Genomic DNA, 18158 nt, shown 5'->3' on the forward strand with positions numbered 1-18158 from the left:
GACGGCGCTGAATTTGCCGCTTCATTTCTAAAAAGAAGAAATCTTCTAGAGCCAAAGACAAAAGTTTCATTCTATCGCGACAGGGACAAAGAATTCAGAAAATTTTCGTTAAAGACGAAGAGACGTCTTTAGTGTACTGCACTGACGTTAACGGACTAATGAACCACTTGAGAAAAATTTGTGCAGAGACGAAGAATGGCGACTTTTCATTGATTCGTCAAAACGCAGCATTAAGGCTGTTTTACTGCATAACATGAATACTTACGCTCCTACCCCTATAGCTCACTCAACGTTCATCAAAGATTAATATAACACTGTTAAAATGCTTCTTGAAAAAGTTAATTATACGAATCACAAACGGCAAATATGTGGTGATCTCAAAATCATAAAAATGATATCAGGCCAACAATCGGGTTTCACGAGAGAGCCATGCTTTATATGCCTGTGGAATAGCAGAGATCGAGCCAATCATTACAGCAAAAATCATTGGCCTTTAAAATATTCATTCAAAACTGGTTCTCATAATATCATCAACCAAAGCCTCGTTGATCCAGAAGAAATTTTACTACCACCCCTCCACATAAAGCTTGGGCTCATGAAGCAATTTGTCAAGGCGTTAGACAAAGAAGGACAATGCTAAAAGTATATATCCCTTAAATTACCTAATTCTCAGACGCTTAATTGAAAGAAGGAATCTTTGATGGACCACAGATTCGAATATTTACAAGAGATACTAATTTCGTGAGCCACATGACGAAAATTGAACTGGACGTTTGGGAAAGTTTTAAAGCAGTAAACGCAAATTTCCTCGGTAACAAAAAAGTCCAGACTACGAGAATATTGTTGCGAAAATGATAAGACACTACAGAAAGTAAGGCTGCTTGATGAATTTAAAACTTCACTTTCTAGATTCCCATCTGGATAAGTTTCCAGAAAATTTTGGTGATTTCAGTGAAGAACAAGAGGAACGTTTTCATCAAGGCATAAAAGTGATGGAACAACGATATCAGGGTAGATGGGACGAGGTCATGATGGCTGATTTTTGCTGGATGTTGAAAAGGGAAACGAATGTAAGTCTTAAAAGTAAGCGTAACCCTTTGCATCGTTCCTTCGAAGGAAAAATGACACGTTATAGCAGGCAGAAAATAGACTGAAGTAGGCCTATAAATCAATTTAATTACGATAAAAAGCAAGATAAAATGTAAACACGAAAGATAGTATAAATATATCACTTAAGTTTAAGAAAAGCAGAGAGAAAAAAAAATTGGATTAAACTCTTATTCATTTGCATGCTTAAGTTATAGTTCTACATTTGAATTTGAGTAATGTGCGTCTAAATTTTTAACCACCTGTTTAATACGGGGAACACCTAAGTTAAGTTGTGTTGCGTTAAGCAAAATTTCGTTAGATCCTGTTAAGTTAGATTCATTTGTAGGTTAAGATCGAGTTAACCTATTAAATATAGCACACATTTAAGACTGAGAAGCGTACGCTTAAATAGATACATGTGTGTTTTGAATTTCATTCGGCTAGGTTAAGCCCAAGTTGATTCAAACGGTACCGCAAACACAACGGGACAACACAATCAGTTTAATTGTATTTCGTGAGGTTAGGTTAGGTTAGGCTAGGTTAGATTTATTTCTAGGTTAGGCTCGAGTTGACCCATTCGATGTAGCACACATTTGCTACTAGGAAAATATGCTTAGAGCTTTACGTGTAGTTCAATAAATTTCTGTTAATTCAGGTTAGGTGAGGCCAGGTTCTGTTGGGTAAAGTTATGCTAAATAAGTTGATATCAGGCAAGGGCTGATCCTTCACAGTTGTCGACATGTTTTTGAAGTGGAAATTTGCATCACTGGCATTATTTTTAAATTTATTTGTCTCGGTGCAAGATTTTTCGTCACTTTTTGAGGTTATGGCTCAACCATGACGTGATGGGTTATTTTTGATACTGAATTTGAATTCAGCGCCCCAAAATCCATAGGAATACGTGTGTCTTGTTACCATATCCGCACACTTTTTTTTGTTTGGCTGTGTAATTACTTTAAAATGGAAACCCTTCAGGTACTCTCGGAATTTCCTTATCCCGAACACGACGTCCCTTTTTGAGATAGCGCTAAGCTTCCTGAAATCTCAACAAAACCGGTAACCCCCGTCACCCTTCTTGGTCAATACTATAGGGCCCGACCATTCGCTATAGGACTCTTTAATCACCACATCGGTGAGCATCCTATCCACCTCCGCGTACATGGGCTCTTGCACTTCAGGGGAAACAACTCGATACCTTTCCCTTATATGTGGGTGGCCCTGAATATCTTTGAGATGCTTAACCAAGTGGGTGGCATTAAGCTAACCCTCTCTTTTACAAACTATTGTCCGTTTAATCAGTTCTTGCAGTTCCCGATCCTGTTTATTCGATAGATCAAAAATACCACCACAGTTTTCCTCTGTGGTTACCCAAGTGTCGAGTGGATGAACTTCGGAGTCCGAACCCGGCATCAAAATCTACTTAGATCCTGTACCTAAATCTTGCCTGATGAGTTTCCTAGTTGAGCCGGGGTCGTATAAGGCATCTACTGAGAAGGACTCTGTGGAAATCCTAAGGCGCACTCTATCACGTACCAATTCAGTATGAAAAATTCCGGCGATCGATGGATCATTATTTCATCAAAGTCTGATGATTTACATTCCTGCTTTATATCTTTAACAACGCATTCGGGAAGTCATAAGGATCTATGCTCCCCGTAAACAAGAGTTTCAATAACAAAAGAAGTTGGGGCCTCTTCAAAAGCCGCGATATCTTCTTCTTTGAAAGCCGCGAAAGCGTTTCGTTTTGCAAGTGAAGCACACCAATTTACGAGGCTGAGCGCAGCCTTTTTGGTAGGATCCCACTTATCAACACCTAAAACACGTGACCTCGCCCGAAACGCCAGATTCGTTATCTCCGAAATCCATTTGTGAGGTGGAAGCAGCGGGCGTAGTCGAACTCTAGTGCTTCTCTCCCAATTGAGCCTTGCTACTCTGACCTCCGTTGCTTGTGCCGCTACCGCCGCCTGCGCTTTTCTTACCGTTGATATCTCATCTATTATCATTGGGAGGCTTACTTTTAGCCTCAAAAAAATTAACCGTCGTTTTAACGGACAAAACCGACTCCTCCTCTGCAATGGCCGAAAAAGGATTCTTTGAAGACATTTGCGTCACTAGATCGCGGTACACAAAACTTCTGGAAGATCGAATACTCGGGGTTAGGTGGTGGTTTATATTCTCTAATGGCGGTCCACTCTTTCTCCAAGAGCTGTTGATACGTCGGGCAGAAGGAGTACCACGATCTAACCTCTCGTAGTTGGCAATTTTGAATTCGTCGTCAAGTTCCAGATTTCGCCCTCTCAGAAGTCCTATGCCCATCGATTCCTAAAACTCATTGCTGATACGGTTACCCCGTTGACCGAAATGAACACCATTCTCCCGATTTACTGAGTTGTGATAAGTGCCCCGATAACTGGAAGAGCTCCTATCGCATCGCGCATTATCCCTACTCCTCTCTCGGTTTATCACAAGTTCGGAATCTGAAGAGTCATCAATCCTAATCGTTTCCGACAGGATGTTCCGTTAAGGCGTGAATATAGGAATGGCACCTATTTGAATTCGGTGATGTTCGGACTGACCAACAGGTATTTCTGGGGAGCGAAGGGTGTCTAGATTGATTCAAGCTACTTGAGAGCTGAGATTGCTATGAGGGGCGTGTGCTAAGTTTAAAGAACTGCACTGAGACGCTGGTGGTAAATTTATGATGCCCCTGTGTGTTTTCCAGAAGGACGCTATGGAAAAAGCTTGGTAAATGTAATGATCTAAAGTGGGTCGCTCATGGTTAGCTTAGAGTATTATGTTTCAAATTCAATGCATTCCTTCGGGTATCCTCTGGAAATCTAAATGTACGGGGATTGGAAATTCGTTGCTTATCTGGGGAGAAGGCTGATTCGCGAGCGGAAAGGAACCCCGTAGACCGTAAAATTTAGTGTAGTTAAAGGAAAGACCTATATTTTCTGGAGCAATGTGGGTTGGAAGAGTCGCTGTGCTTTCACGGGGTGACGTGACCGTACCGAAAGACAACTTCGTAGTTGTAATTTCCGAGGGGTACGCCATTTCAACTACGCCTATACCCGAGGTCATAGTGATCATGGATGTGACAACGCTTTTTACGGTCATAGTCACCGGACTCGTCGTAGCTGCCGAGATTGCTGACCATTCAGAAGACAGTCCATAAGCCGGATCAGTAGCGTCGGTAGTTAAGGAGGTGACATCTGACGCGTGGGACGACATCCCTTTAAGAATTTAACCCCCTGCCTTAAGCGCGCCCATATTTCTCTACGGGTACCTGACGCATCCAATTGCAAGGATTCTAACGCGTTAATAAGCTGATCATCTTTCAAATCATGAATTAAATTTTTAATTACCGAAATTTAATTACATCGATTACCGAGACCAGAAACGCCATTTCGGATTTTTATCTGTTCGTTCAAAAATAGAAAAAAGACTCGAAATTTGCTCAAAATCCAGGTCGCGTGATGATCATCACATCAATAAATCACATCAATAAATTAAGCAAACAAAAATAATTGCTCGGACGGAAAAGCAGAAGGAGCGGCAACGGCAGATGGCGAAAGGATCGAAAGTCAACAATTAAATTGCCAAAAAATATGAATAAATGAAAAATTAAATAAGCAGTTTCAAAAAGTCCATATAATATTCATAACATTCGAATGAATGTATTATATCACATAAATCATCGACAAGAGCGAAATTTTGCACATATGGTATCCCAATAGAAACATTCGCAAACAAGTCAATAATATTCAAATAAATCGGATAAAAAATGCATTCGTAAATAAGCCAATACAATATCAAAACATCTCCGCAAAAGAATTATAATTAAATACTCGTGTGCTCCGAGCTGCCACATGAAACATAAATAGGCTCAAATAGATCAATGAAGCGCTCAAAGCAGTCTAAGGGGTGAGGGGTACGAGTATTCCAAAAATTACACGCCTATTTCCAAATTTCCCTTTAGAATTCATTTGAATCTCAATTTGAATTTTTTATTGAAATGGCCAACTTAAATTGCTGATTTGTTTTGTCAATTCAAATTATCAACCCAAATTCTTCACCTAACTTCTTAATTTCAACCGGAAATCCAAATCATCAACTAAAATTCTGAGTTCCAGGGGTAGGGAGTTCACATGTCTCGAAAATCATAATATGAAACTTTCTTTTTTTCAACATCAGATGACCACCCTTATTTTTATTTTATGGCGGGCATGATTGCAAGTGACTGGAACGTTTGAAACCAAAAAATCAAACGGGATTCGAAAGAGTACATGTTTGGCTAGGGAATAGACTGCGATCATTCATTTCGAACAAAAATTTACAAAATGGCGGACATTAGAATTTTATTTTTCCAAAATCCATTTTTTTAGTTAAAAATCAAGATGAAAATTAAAAAAGATCTTTATCAATCTTCTTCATAATAGTCTAAGTTATAGCTATTGATGTATAGCAAAACTTATTAAAATTCCAGACCAATCGGTTGAATATTTTTGTAGTTACAATGCCTGATAATCGTAAAAACACTGTTTTGAGAAAAATGCGTTTAAGTTTTGTGAAGTCCATACAAAACCCCTTCTGACTATTCAAGCAGTTTAGTCTCATAGTAAGCCGAGGTGAACGGAATTACGGTGAGGGTATTATGAATTGCCGACCAGGAAACCGTGTACCTGCGCGTCGAACCTATGCTGTACGCACTCTCGGCGTACAGCATAAATGATCTCGAGAAGGGATCTCAACACACTAGTCCCGATCCCGCACATTGGGTGGAACGCGTTAAAAAGTTGAATCATCTAAGGGATCTGAATTGTCCTGACCTCCAGCACGCATACGTATCTCAGGCCAAATACTACGACGAGAATAAGCGTGCTTGTTCCTTCTGAGTAGGAGACCTCATCCTGAAGCGTCAGTGAGTACTTTCGAAAAAGGAGGACAACCTCGCAGCTAATTTATGCGATAAGTTCTACGGGCCTTATGAAATCAAGCGCAGGTTGTCTCCTGTAGTGTACATTTTGATTACCGAGACAGGAAAATACGCGGGTAAAGAGCACATTAGGCATCTTCGGCCTAATGTACAAGATCCAGTGCAAGGGAAAGACAATCAATAAGTGAGCATTAGTATAGGACTCACCCTATTGTTTTCAAATTATCGAGTTAAGAGATCCCGGCTGCTACCGGAAAACCGGAGACTCATCCGTCCAACAGCAAAGCCGAGCGACTAAGCCGCAGCAGGCAAATCAACTAGGTGCCGTGTAGGAGAGAAGGCTATTGTACGCCTTCGCCCCTGGTCCATCACCCAGTAACAAAGAGATGTTATTTGAGACGAGGTGGAGGAGTGTGCTTGGCTACGATAGCCAATCGCGTAAGGGTTGAGTTAGGATGGGCACCTCGAAACCAAGGGCTTACCGTGGGTTTACGCAGGGCCAGTGTCCGTTTCCCCAAGTTGATCAAGCAACAGACTCGCATGCACGAGGCAGCCCACTCGAACGGTCTCGCCGCAGCCCGATACTGATTTATTACCAAGGTAACATACACCAACCATTTCGTAGTTCGAGAATATTTCTTTTTGTTGTATAGACCTTGTGAAGCAACCTTTTTAAGTTTTGCGATTAAGAAACTATCTCAGCATTATCACTGCTTTAAAGGAAATAAACCTATTTTGCCAAATAGAAGTACTGAACTTAGCTTAATGTGACAGTCAAACAGAGTTATTAGGTCGTTTCACAAATATTTAACTGTATGAAAAACTTCTAAGATACGAATCGATGTAGCTGTGCGCGAATGTTTGACTGCTCTAAATACGGCCCAATTTATCCCGTCGATCAAAGACATTTTTTACTTATATTTCAGCTAACGGCTTATAATGTTTGCAGACAAGGTTGTGAATTTTCATCGAATTTTGCGTGAGACGCGACGTAGCGGAACTATCATTTACCATTAAATCGAGCAGATTCCTCGATAATTCATTGGAATTAGCTGCCGTCTTAGATTATATTTTTCTTTATTTAACTGAATCTTGATCGTTAGAAACGAAGTCTCTTTCTAGGATACCTTAAAGAGAAAACGTCACGCTTATATCCAAATGGTATCATTGAGATCGATTTATATACATCTTGCAGACCGTTCAAGCTTGTTTGTCTTTAAGCTTATTTTATAGGAGGAATTACGAGCGATTCAATTTAAAAGATAAAAGCGTGATTTTCGCAATAGGCAAAAAATTGTTCGCTTTTGAAACTGAAACTCGGCTAGTTTATCTAACTACCTCGAATTGTAGCTTAAATTCATATCAAATTCAGGAAATCCATTGTTCATGTAGTGAGTATGATATCGGATCGAGATTATGTGCAGAACTTTGATTTTTGAATTTTCCTTTTTTTGCTTATTATATGGAACTCCACTCTTTGCTCGAGGCGACTCGGTCCCACTTATCATTTTATTGGATAAGATTGTATTCTTGGGATATCTGAAGCTTGTTATTATTAACTAGTCGTTGATCACGTGATAATGACCCATCACGATCACGTAATTTGGGTTCCTTGAACGGATGTGATGAGTGCAAGTATCTCTTTTCATTGCTTTCCTCCTGATAAAGGAGCAGTAAACATATACAAGGTATGCTTCTAGAATTTTATTTAACACGTACCTCAATTGCATTGCCCAAACGGATAGGAGGCGGGCCAAGCTCTCAGCTTGCCTCGTTCCTGCCAGATCATAAGGTAATTGATCTTAACAATTTTGGGACAGGTGCAATATTAGGGGATCCCCGGCCCTCCCAGCTGATTCCCCAAACCCAATTCCCACCTAATCGCATGAAGGTGGACTTCATATGCTTCTTTGCCATTATTTTGTTATTTTCTTTCTACCCTTTAGCTTGGTTTCATATTACGCTTTTGGTTGCGGCTATTGGTTGCGACAATTTGACCATATAATGTGTAATATAAGTTAATGGGAATGTATTTTCAACATGGTACAAGAATAATTTATAAGGAATGTTGACATTCAAATAATTTTTATTCACCTTTCATTACAAGAAAATATTTAAAAGTGATCTATTGCTCTTTATTTGACAATAAAGTTAATTTTCGGTATATAAATTATCAGAGAGATTATTCCAAAGCAAGTGCATTTTTACCCGCATAGAAAAAATGATTGAAATATTTCTGACCCTAACTAAGTGACCTTAAGATTTCAAAATTTAAAAAAATCGACTTTTTCGTTATCTTCTTACTGTTACGGCAATTTTTTCGACTATTTAACCATGAAATGTCTGATATACGGTACGAAGAATGTATTTTCAATATGTTACACCAATAATATATGCAGAATGTCGACACTGAAATCATTGTTAATGATTTTGTATTACAAGGAAATATTTAAAAGTGATAGATTGCTCTTTATTTTACAAAAAAAATTAATTTTCGGTCTGTAAATAAGGTAGAAATGTTTTCAAGTGTACCTAGATTTACACTTTTACAGTGAGGAGGTATTTTAAGTAATTTTCATCCGGCCAGAAGAACGTAATGGATTCACAAAAAACCCATCATTCAATTTTTTCACTATTCTCTTAAAGTTATATGACTTATCAACTATGTAACCATCATACGAGTATTACATATTTCCTAAAATATATGCGGAATAAAGTCGAATAAAGGAGTTGGAACATATATTGGCTTGTTATAATGTTATTAAATTATCAAAGTATTACTAATAACCTACTTTTATGTTGATTTTTGACATAGGTTTAATTTATTCGTCATATTCTAGTTTCGAAACAAAATCATTTTTCGTCACAAAAATGGGAAAGCTTTTCCGACTTTCGAATCTTAATCGGATCATTCCATCTCTAACGTCAGAGGAGTAAGCTTGCCGAGATGTGGATGATACTGCTTTCATACACCTTTCCACTGCTTGAGTATGGCATGGAAGATGAAAAATGTATTTAGAAATGATGTGAGTTACGTCCTTCGTTGTGAATTCGGTGAGATTTTAAATCGTTAAAATTCCACAACGAAACCTCGAATTTCCTTCATTTTTATTTCCCAGTTGATTGTCTCGCAGAAATTATTCGAGACACTGCTAGCTTGCAGATTTTTTGCCTTTCGTCACATAACAAAACGAGAAGCAAATTTTCTGGGTGAGCAAAGTAGGCATCATTTGTATTACTTTTTGTATAGATTCAGCAAAAAATTCCTTCAGGTATGCACTCAAAGAAAGTCTTTTTCAGATATTTTTCGGGGCATCTTTAATAGATGGTTGACACTTAATAGGCAGTCTGATAAGTCCTTGAAAAATGAAACACGGAGACGTTTTTTTGGCCAAAGTCGGTTTTATTTTTCAACATACTCTCCTTTTAGGTCGATACAGCGAGTCCAACGATTTTCTAACTTTTTGATACCATCCGAAAAGTACTCGATCGAAAGGTCTCCAAAATACGCCTCAGTTTCAGCTACGAGCTCCTCATTTTACTAAAAACGCTTACCGGTGAGCCATCTCTTCAGGTTAGAGAACAAGTAATAGTCGCTGGGGACCAGGTATGGTGAATACGGTGGCTGAGGAACCAATTCGAAGGCGATTTCATGCAATTTTGCTTGTGCAACTAAGCATGAATGAACAGGCTCATTGTCGTGATGATAAACCCGTTTTTTCTTCTTCAAATGCGGTCGTTTTTCAGCGATTTCGATTTAAAATCGGTCCAATAATGATGAATAGTATGCTCCGGTTATGGTTTTACCTTTTTCAAGATAGTCCACGATTATTATGCCACGTGCATCCCAAAATACCGAGGCCATAACCTTTCCGACCCATTGTTGCGTTTTTGGATGCTTCGGAGCACTTTGTCCCTGTGGAACCCACTGTTTTGCCTGTTGCGTTGACTCAGGAGTGTAGTAGTGGATCCAGGTTTCATCCATGGTTATGAATCGCCGCAAAAACTCGGCCGGCTTACGCGAAAATAGTGCCAAATTCTGATGGGAAGTTGTCACACGAATTCGTTTTTGGTCCACTGTGAGCAAACGCGGCACCCATCGCGCGCAGAGCTTCTTCATGCCCAAAACTGAATGCACGATATTGCCCACACGTTCCAATGATATGCCTACAGCATTAGCTACCTCTCTCAATTTCAGTTTGGGATCATTCAACATCATATCATGGATTTTTTCGACATTTTCTGGTGTAGTGACCTCTTTTGGGCGCCCAGATCGTTCAGCATCAACTGTGCTCGTACAGCCACAACGAAATTCGGTAAACCACTTATGAATCGTTCCAATTGACGGTGCAGAATCCGGGTAATACTTATCCAGCTTGGCACTGATCTCGGATATCGTTTTCTTGCGAAGATACTAGTGTTTGATTAAAACTCGAAACTCAGATTTTTCCATATTAAAAAAAACTCGGAGGTTAGTTGCTTCTCAGTGCTGCAACTTGTAAATGCGTAAACATAAATGGCTGAAGTTTTGACGGGCATCATTTGAAGGATCAAGCTCGACGAAAATGGTTCACATTAGTGAATACTAATGCCATCTCTTAGAATTTTCAGGTACTTATCAGACTGCCTAGTAATTTCGAACCACATTGGGATATATACTCTCATGATTAATTGAACTAAAACTCTTAACTCAAATGATGGATTCTCTGTCCCAATGTAAGTTTGAAGAGTTCTTCTCATCCTAGCCACCCATCTGGCGTGCGATAATTTCCCTGGACTTTTTCGAGTTAGATCTTCAGAACACTCTCCTTCTTTGATAGCATTCCACATATCTAGCAGATTCTTTTGAACACAACTGAGATCACGGGCGTCAACTATAGGAGAAATAGAACTGTCGACAGCATCTAAGTTTACAACCGAAAGTTCATCACAAGACGTTAAGGTTTTTCCGATTAAACAAGAAAAATCGTTACGACCAGAAGTTCCTCCATCAAGTTTTATATGCAAAGCTTTGAATGGCAGCTCATTACCATGAAGTTGGCAGACACTTCATTGTAGCGGTTTACCCCATTTGAATTATAGCAATCGAATTATATATACGTGTTTACCAGTGTTCGTAGGACAGCCATCACATCACAGACAATCTAGATTGGAGGTATTAATAGCTTTGTCAAAGAAAAACTGAAGGATATCATGAGTAATCGTTTTTGCATCTGAAGAAGATGAGGACATATGTCCTAAATAAGTACTTGCTGGTTCTTAAAGAAGAGAAGTAAGTTCTTCTCGTTTTGTTGTTTGTCGTGATTTTCCTTTACTGGTTCCATCCATTACTTTTGTTTCGTCTTTTCTTCCATCGAAGTAAGAAGCCTTTAATTCTAAAGCCAAAAACTAAACCTTTTACTTCCGGAATGTACTTGCTCACGACGTGTAAAATTGCTGAAGCCAGTAAAGCAGCAGACCTGTATCCAATGCCGTATCTGTAACAGATTTTTGAAAATGTTGGACAGTTTAATCTTTTGTGATCTGTAAATTTATTCCAGCTAGGGACTTTGATCTTAAAGTACATCAGTCATCAAATGCTTCGATTGTACTTCATGATGATTTGATTGTTCCGAATTAATTTTCGGAAGAGACGTAAATGATTTTCTTATTCGCCTGGAAGATGACTGATCTAAGAGAAACACTTTGGCAGCTTCGACAAGATCTATCTTACAAGTGCATAAACCATTATCACACATACAAGCCGCAATGTCAAATAACATTGATTTATTTGTACGAAACGCATTTAATTTGCTTTTGTACCAGGATTTATCTTTATCTCTTCTATGCGACTTTTTTAATTTCTTCAACTCATCCTAATCTGTTTTTTTTATTTTTGCGATTCTTGCATCTGTGAAAGATCTGTGCAAATCTAGGTACAATCGAGAACATTTTTACCTTATTTAGATTTCGAAAATTAATTTTGTTGTGAAATAAAGAGCAATATATCACTTTTAGATATTTTCTTATAATTCAAAGTCAATAAACATTAGTTTCATTTCAACATTCCTTATATATTATTGTTGAAATATATTTCAAATACATTCTGATTAACGTATTGTAACCCGCAATTTTTATGCTAAGTTAACTAAAGGATGCAATCAATAGATTGTCATCGCAGCTTTTTGATTATGTATAAAAAAGTAAAAAAGGGGATCTCTGGAGAGAAGAATAAGTTTCTTATTTTGTACTCAAGATATTCTCTTTTTCTTCAAACACTTAAGCTAACCTATCTTTACATTAAGGTTTCTAGACCCTAGGCCAAATGTCCTTACTATTTATGCTTATTTTCATTCATGAATCTTTGGTCGATTAAATGTTTAATTTGTATTAATCTAATATAATTATTGGCAACTTAGGCTATCTAATTTATTTGAAGCTATGGCTTCCTCGCTTAAAATTTAATTCCTAATCCTATTTCACACCATGAGAATTTATTGAACGGATTTAGATTTACATAAGCTTGTTGCTAATTTTAATTTAATTGCTGCCGGAAGCAAAGATGGGTCAACGACTTTTATTTCGCATAAGGGAACTAGTCCACAATTTATTCACGACTATACGGCGACATATAAAAGTACAAAAAGGACAATTATGTCCTAATTTCATTGCCCACTTAGAGGTGCGAGTATTACAGCAGCCTCTGTATTAATTAATCCGCATCAGTGAGGGATAGTACGCGCGTGCCTGAAAATCAGTTTAGGATTGGATTGAGAGTAGCTCGGACCGCAGGTAGCCTCTTTTATAAATACGGAGAGTTCGGAACTAAGCTGGCAATGAGCAGTGCATTCCTGAGCTGACCTTAGCAAAGATTTGTGACTTCCGTTATATAAAAATTTTTGAAATATGGAACCGGAGTCCTTTCAAAATATTTCAGAGAATTTCTCTCTCTTTTTCCCCACTTCGCTTCTTCTTACTCTCATTTATTTCTGATTACTTTCGAAATAAGTAGAGTAGTAAACTTTCTCATCTGGATCAAAGCACTTAGAATGATTGAAGAGTTGTGAATTTTTAAGTTCTATTTTGCTGGGCAAGAATCACGGCGAACCCTGACGTCGCCCGAAAATATTAACGCAGAAATTACACACAATTTTAGTCAAATTCAATTTTATAATTTTCAAATTTCTCGTGTTCAAACAAATAGCAATATCAAATAAAATATGTCCAATGCCATGGATGGCTCTCAGAAGCTAATATATAAAATTTATAAATGAATCTGCTATATTATCAGAGATGGTGCCTTACCGGCAGTAGATCAATCCTCAAAACTATGAAGGCCAAAAATCTACACAATAAAATGGTTTTCAGGATTGATCTACTGTCGGTAAAGTACCATCTCTGATGATATAGCAGACTCACTTAAAAATTATTACTTGTACCATTAACACCTAGCTAAAAAATTAGCGTTATTTTCTTGCATTAAGAGTTCTCATTCTGATCCCTCTAATAGTTTAATTGGAAAAACACCTGACCAGAAATCAGTAGTTTTGTAGTTCGATTTCCAATGGAGTGAAGAAGGAGTAAGATCTTTTTTCAAGGAATAATTTTAATATAAAATTTCACTCTGAAATTTTTCAGATCGTAAAGTCGAGTTAGCGTCTTTTATTTGAATAGTTGGGGAGATGTATCTCCTTCGTAGTCTTTCAGATGGCTCAAACTATTTTTGGACGAAGTCAAAATAGGCAGTTTTCTAGATTGGGTATTTTAACTATCTCCACCTTGGGTTTTCTTGAACAGGAGAGAAAGAGGATGAATCCTCGAGCTATTCTTTCAATATTCACCCCACGATCTGAACTTTTCGGCTGCGAAATCTTATCTGCCGTTTTTTGACTTTGCGGCTCTTTTTATTTTCTCTCTCCCATGCGCTCTCAAACTTACGTAATATCGTACGAATGGGAGTTTTGGTGCCTGCCCTCTCATCTTTCTCCTATAAGAGGCATCTTTTAAAATAAGTCGCACAAAAGATATTCCTTTTGCCTATATTTAGGCTATTTCTTGTAATTCGCAGGTAACAGTACATCACACATTATATGGTAAAATAGGCGAGAAATTTACCATGAATCTAAGAAAATAGCGAAAAAGTCGACTTTTTCGATTTTTGGATACTTCAGTCAATCTGGGAGGGTAAAAAATATTTTAATGGTATTATCGCTATACAGGTATCAATAGACTTGCTTTGAACTATTTTTATTGGTAATTTAAATATAAAAAAATTGTTTGCTGTTTAAATATGAAGAAATGCTTCGTTTTTTGTCATTTTTAGCTATATCTACGATGGGGAGACAGAAGGACTTTTTTATGGAACTTTAAGGGAGTGTTCCTGACTTCCAAACAGAAGTTTTCATTGCTATTAGAACTTCGCACAAACAACTTTATTTTTTCGGATACGCCCTAGTGTACAGGAACATGTGCAGTATCCTCCGAACATCCTGTACAGGATTCTTCAGCTTAAAAAAGTTTTTTTTAATTAACAATTAAGTATAAATTAAAGTCAATACTGAATATTCAAGTGTATATATGTTACAAATGTTAAAATTTTAATTCGAAGCAAAATAAAAAATAATTAGTAATGAACTATGATTTAATAATATATATCTTCAACTATAAATAAAATGAAAGTTAAATCAAACATTTTTATTTGAGATTGCCTTTTCACAGAAGAAAAATTTGGAGTTCAATAAATGATTTCTGAACAATAGGAACTTCTGTTTATTTGCTTTTTTCGTTAAAATTTTCTTTTACTCCAAGTCAATTTTTTAATAAAAAAATCAATAAAACAGTTAATATTCATTATCCAATCCATGTTACGTCTTTTTTCAAGATTTTTTTTGTTTCAAAAATAAACTTGAAGCAAAACACAATTGTAAGGTAAGAGACGAAATTAATAGGAGTTTTAATACTATTGGAAAATTCTAAATCCTCACATATGTCTCTGTTACTGCAAACGCAAATAAAAAAGCAACTTTTTAAAATACTTTTTTATTCTCAATTTGCTTCTTTTTATTTTTAATATTTCTCAATGTAGGATGAGAAAGAAGATATTAAATGAATTCAATTATTATGGTTACAAATAGTATTGATTAATTCCTGTTTCAGTTTTTACGCTTTCGGGACCTGTCGGTCATGACAGCAACCGTGCCCCATAGCATGAGGCATACTGGCCGAAATGCATGACCTACAATTTAATAAAATGTCAACTTATAGGGAATTTCATTCCCAGTCCGGACCCATACCCCATTTCTTTCATTTTAAGACCAACACGAAACCTTCAGGTTGAAAAACCAGTTCACGGGAAACTTTCTAAATTGGAACTTTGAAAAACCGCTGTTTAAGAATACCGTATTCCAAGTAGGAAACTGCTGCAAGTGCATGTGTTATACTTTTCGTTAGAACATAAAATACACCCACTTTCGTTTTTTTTTCAAGACATGAGTATAGTGCCAATCGATTCAGTATTATAAATTCTATTATAATCCTCCACTAAAATCTAAAAATAATAATCCATCTATGTATGTAAATATATGTTATATATAAAATATATCTATACAAAATAATAATCTATCTATGTAAAATATTATATAATATAGAAAAAACGCACATGCTGGTTGAAATCTAGATATACCCTCGCCGCACTTTTCTCTGCCGTAAAGTAAGTATTTGCATTGTCTCCATGGTCCGAAGTAGCCCTTCTCTGATCCACTGCCAACTAAAAAAATAAGCAAATAATTTTAATTTAGAACGTTGACCGGGAAACCGAAAAATTATAGGGAATTTGAAATAGTTAAAGGGGCCGCGGTCTAAACATGGTAACTAACATTTTTTTCGAAATTGATTTTTTTGGTATTTTCTGAAACATTTCTTATATACATTTAATGTCCCATAGGCGAAGAGAAAAAGCTGCTTTTTGTATTTTTTTAAAATTGATTTTCGAAAATTGCATTTTTTTACATAGAGCATAGGTCCACGCTCTAAACATGTTAACTACTTTTAGCGTCTTATGGGCAATCCGTGCTTTTTCTGACATCAGCTCAGTTTATTCGTCAAATAGGCCAGTGAGACACATGTTAGTGTGTGTGTAGTTAAGTATATGCGTGTGTAGGAAGATTTTTGTGGCTAATTTCACGTCATCTTCGATGTTGTCATCTACAGATCGCTGTAAAGACGAAGGTGAGCTGCACATCTCATTTAATGCCAGGGGAGCTCCATAGGGGTCTCCCTGCCTGCATTAACCATGCTGTAGAATACTGCATATAACATGTTTAGACCGCTGGACCCCTTTTCGATAACATATGAATAGTTTGCAATTGTCATGTGATGTTCAATTTTGATTCAAATGTTACAAAACTAACGTTTATTTTTCTATAATAGATGAACAAAAAACATTTCACAGTTTAAAAAAAATATGCAATATGGGTCAGAGCGCGAGTTCCATACGCTTCTCTTAGCATTATTATTGCTACTAATTTATTTGTAGATCTGCTAAGCTTTGAGACTGTCTACTTTAGTACTCATAAACTAATTTTTGTTGAAATCTCCTGATTTTCTATTCAGCACTTGGGCAGAGTTCAGCTTTTACGTTATAATCGAGTGTAACTTATAAGTTTGAAACTACTCTAATGGTCCAATGTTTCTCCATGTGAAACTTAACGTGAAGCGCAGTTAATTATTGAAAATATATATAAAATTGCAAGCTGAGTACTGATTGGGCTTGATTTTCTTTAAACGAAAAAGGCCTTTAAGGAGGCATAAGTAACCTGCCGTTATTATTGGTTCATAAATTGAATTTGGTTTCACGTGGCGCGTAAATTTCTAGTTGTTCCGGTCGGTTGTTTGTGCGTGTTTGTTCTCAATAATTCTCATCTGTCAGTCAGAGACATGAGTCAGGGAGGACATCTAGTCGCCGCACATCTAATTGCTAGACATATAGTCACGGAACATCTAGTCGCAGGGACATTTAGTCGCAAAAAATCAAATAATATTAATTTCCTCGGTTAATTAAAAAAATTATATTATAAAAACATTATATATTCGCTCTCCGCGCAGCTTTTCCATTCAGGTTATACATAGATATTAACGGGATCCTTTCTGAATGTGTAGAAATGTCAAGTACCCGTAATATAAGGCGATTTTTAAAATACAGTCGAATCTGGATTTAGTGTTTCCGAGAATTAACGCCACGCGGCGGGGTTGGGTGAAAGGGGTTGCGGAGGATTGTGCGGTGGTCACTCAGGCGTGACAAAATAGAGGGAGAAACAGGAGAGGCAAAACAGTTAATTGTGCGCGCGCGTGTGTGTGTGTGTGTGTAATAAGTGTGAACTATAGCCAGTTTGAGTACTGCCGAGCTCTGAGAAGGATCGTTCTCTCAAAAAGAAACGATTCCTAAATCATTAAAAGTATTCATTTTAAAAGTTTCTTTTTTAAAATGAAGCAACTATTTTGCTTCAACTTATTAGAATAAAATGGTTGAAAACTAAGTCTACTTTCCAAAAAAAGTGTATTTTGTGACTACTCCTAAATCACCTTAGATTTACGTTTAAAGGTTTCATAAATAAAACCTGGACTCAATAATACCTAGATTGTTGTGTTAAGCATTTGGGGGCTCGTCCGGGATCTAAGTTGAATTTAAGATGCATAAAAAAACAGCGAAAGTTCAAGAATTTCCTTGAATGCGTACAAAAATTCAACATGGTGTCGTGTCGGTTGAATTCAAATCCCAGAGCTCGACTTTCTTAATTTATCTCAAACTGTGCACGTTGTCCAAATTCGTACTTTAAGTACTACTGAACTATCTATCTATCTATCTATCTATCTATCTATCTATCTATCTATCTATCTATCTATCTATCTATCTATCCATCCATCCATCCATCCATCCATCCATCCATCCATCCATCCATCCATCCATCCATCCATCCATCCATCCATCCATCCATCCATCCATCCATCCATCCATCCATCCATCCATCCATCCATCCATCCATCCATCCTACCAGTAGCGTAGCTACTGGTAGGGTCTCCCAAGCCAGACAGGCAAAGAAGGAAGAGGAGAGGGACTAAGAGGAACACATAGGGGAAGGAACCCCGAAATCAAACC

At 37.2% G+C, this 18158-nt stretch overlaps 1 protein-coding gene across 1 annotated transcript in view; it reads right to left on the reverse strand.

The window, feature by feature from the left end:
• The window catches only part of LOC117169598, a 394158-nt gene that overhangs the window by 242497 nt on the left and 133503 nt on the right, over positions 1–18158 (reverse strand). Inside the window, exon 2 of the mRNA XM_033356049.1 lies at positions 15663–15770. Within this exon, the coding sequence (XP_033211940.1) occupies positions 15663–15770 (108 nt within the window). The remainder of the gene's footprint in view (positions 1–15662; positions 15771–18158) is intronic.

This window comes from Belonocnema kinseyi, chromosome 3 (assembly GCF_010883055.1).
Source record: "Belonocnema kinseyi isolate 2016_QV_RU_SX_M_011 chromosome 3, B_treatae_v1, whole genome shotgun sequence".
In the NCBI taxonomy this organism is placed as follows: Eukaryota; Metazoa; Arthropoda; class Insecta; order Hymenoptera; family Cynipidae; genus Belonocnema; species Belonocnema kinseyi.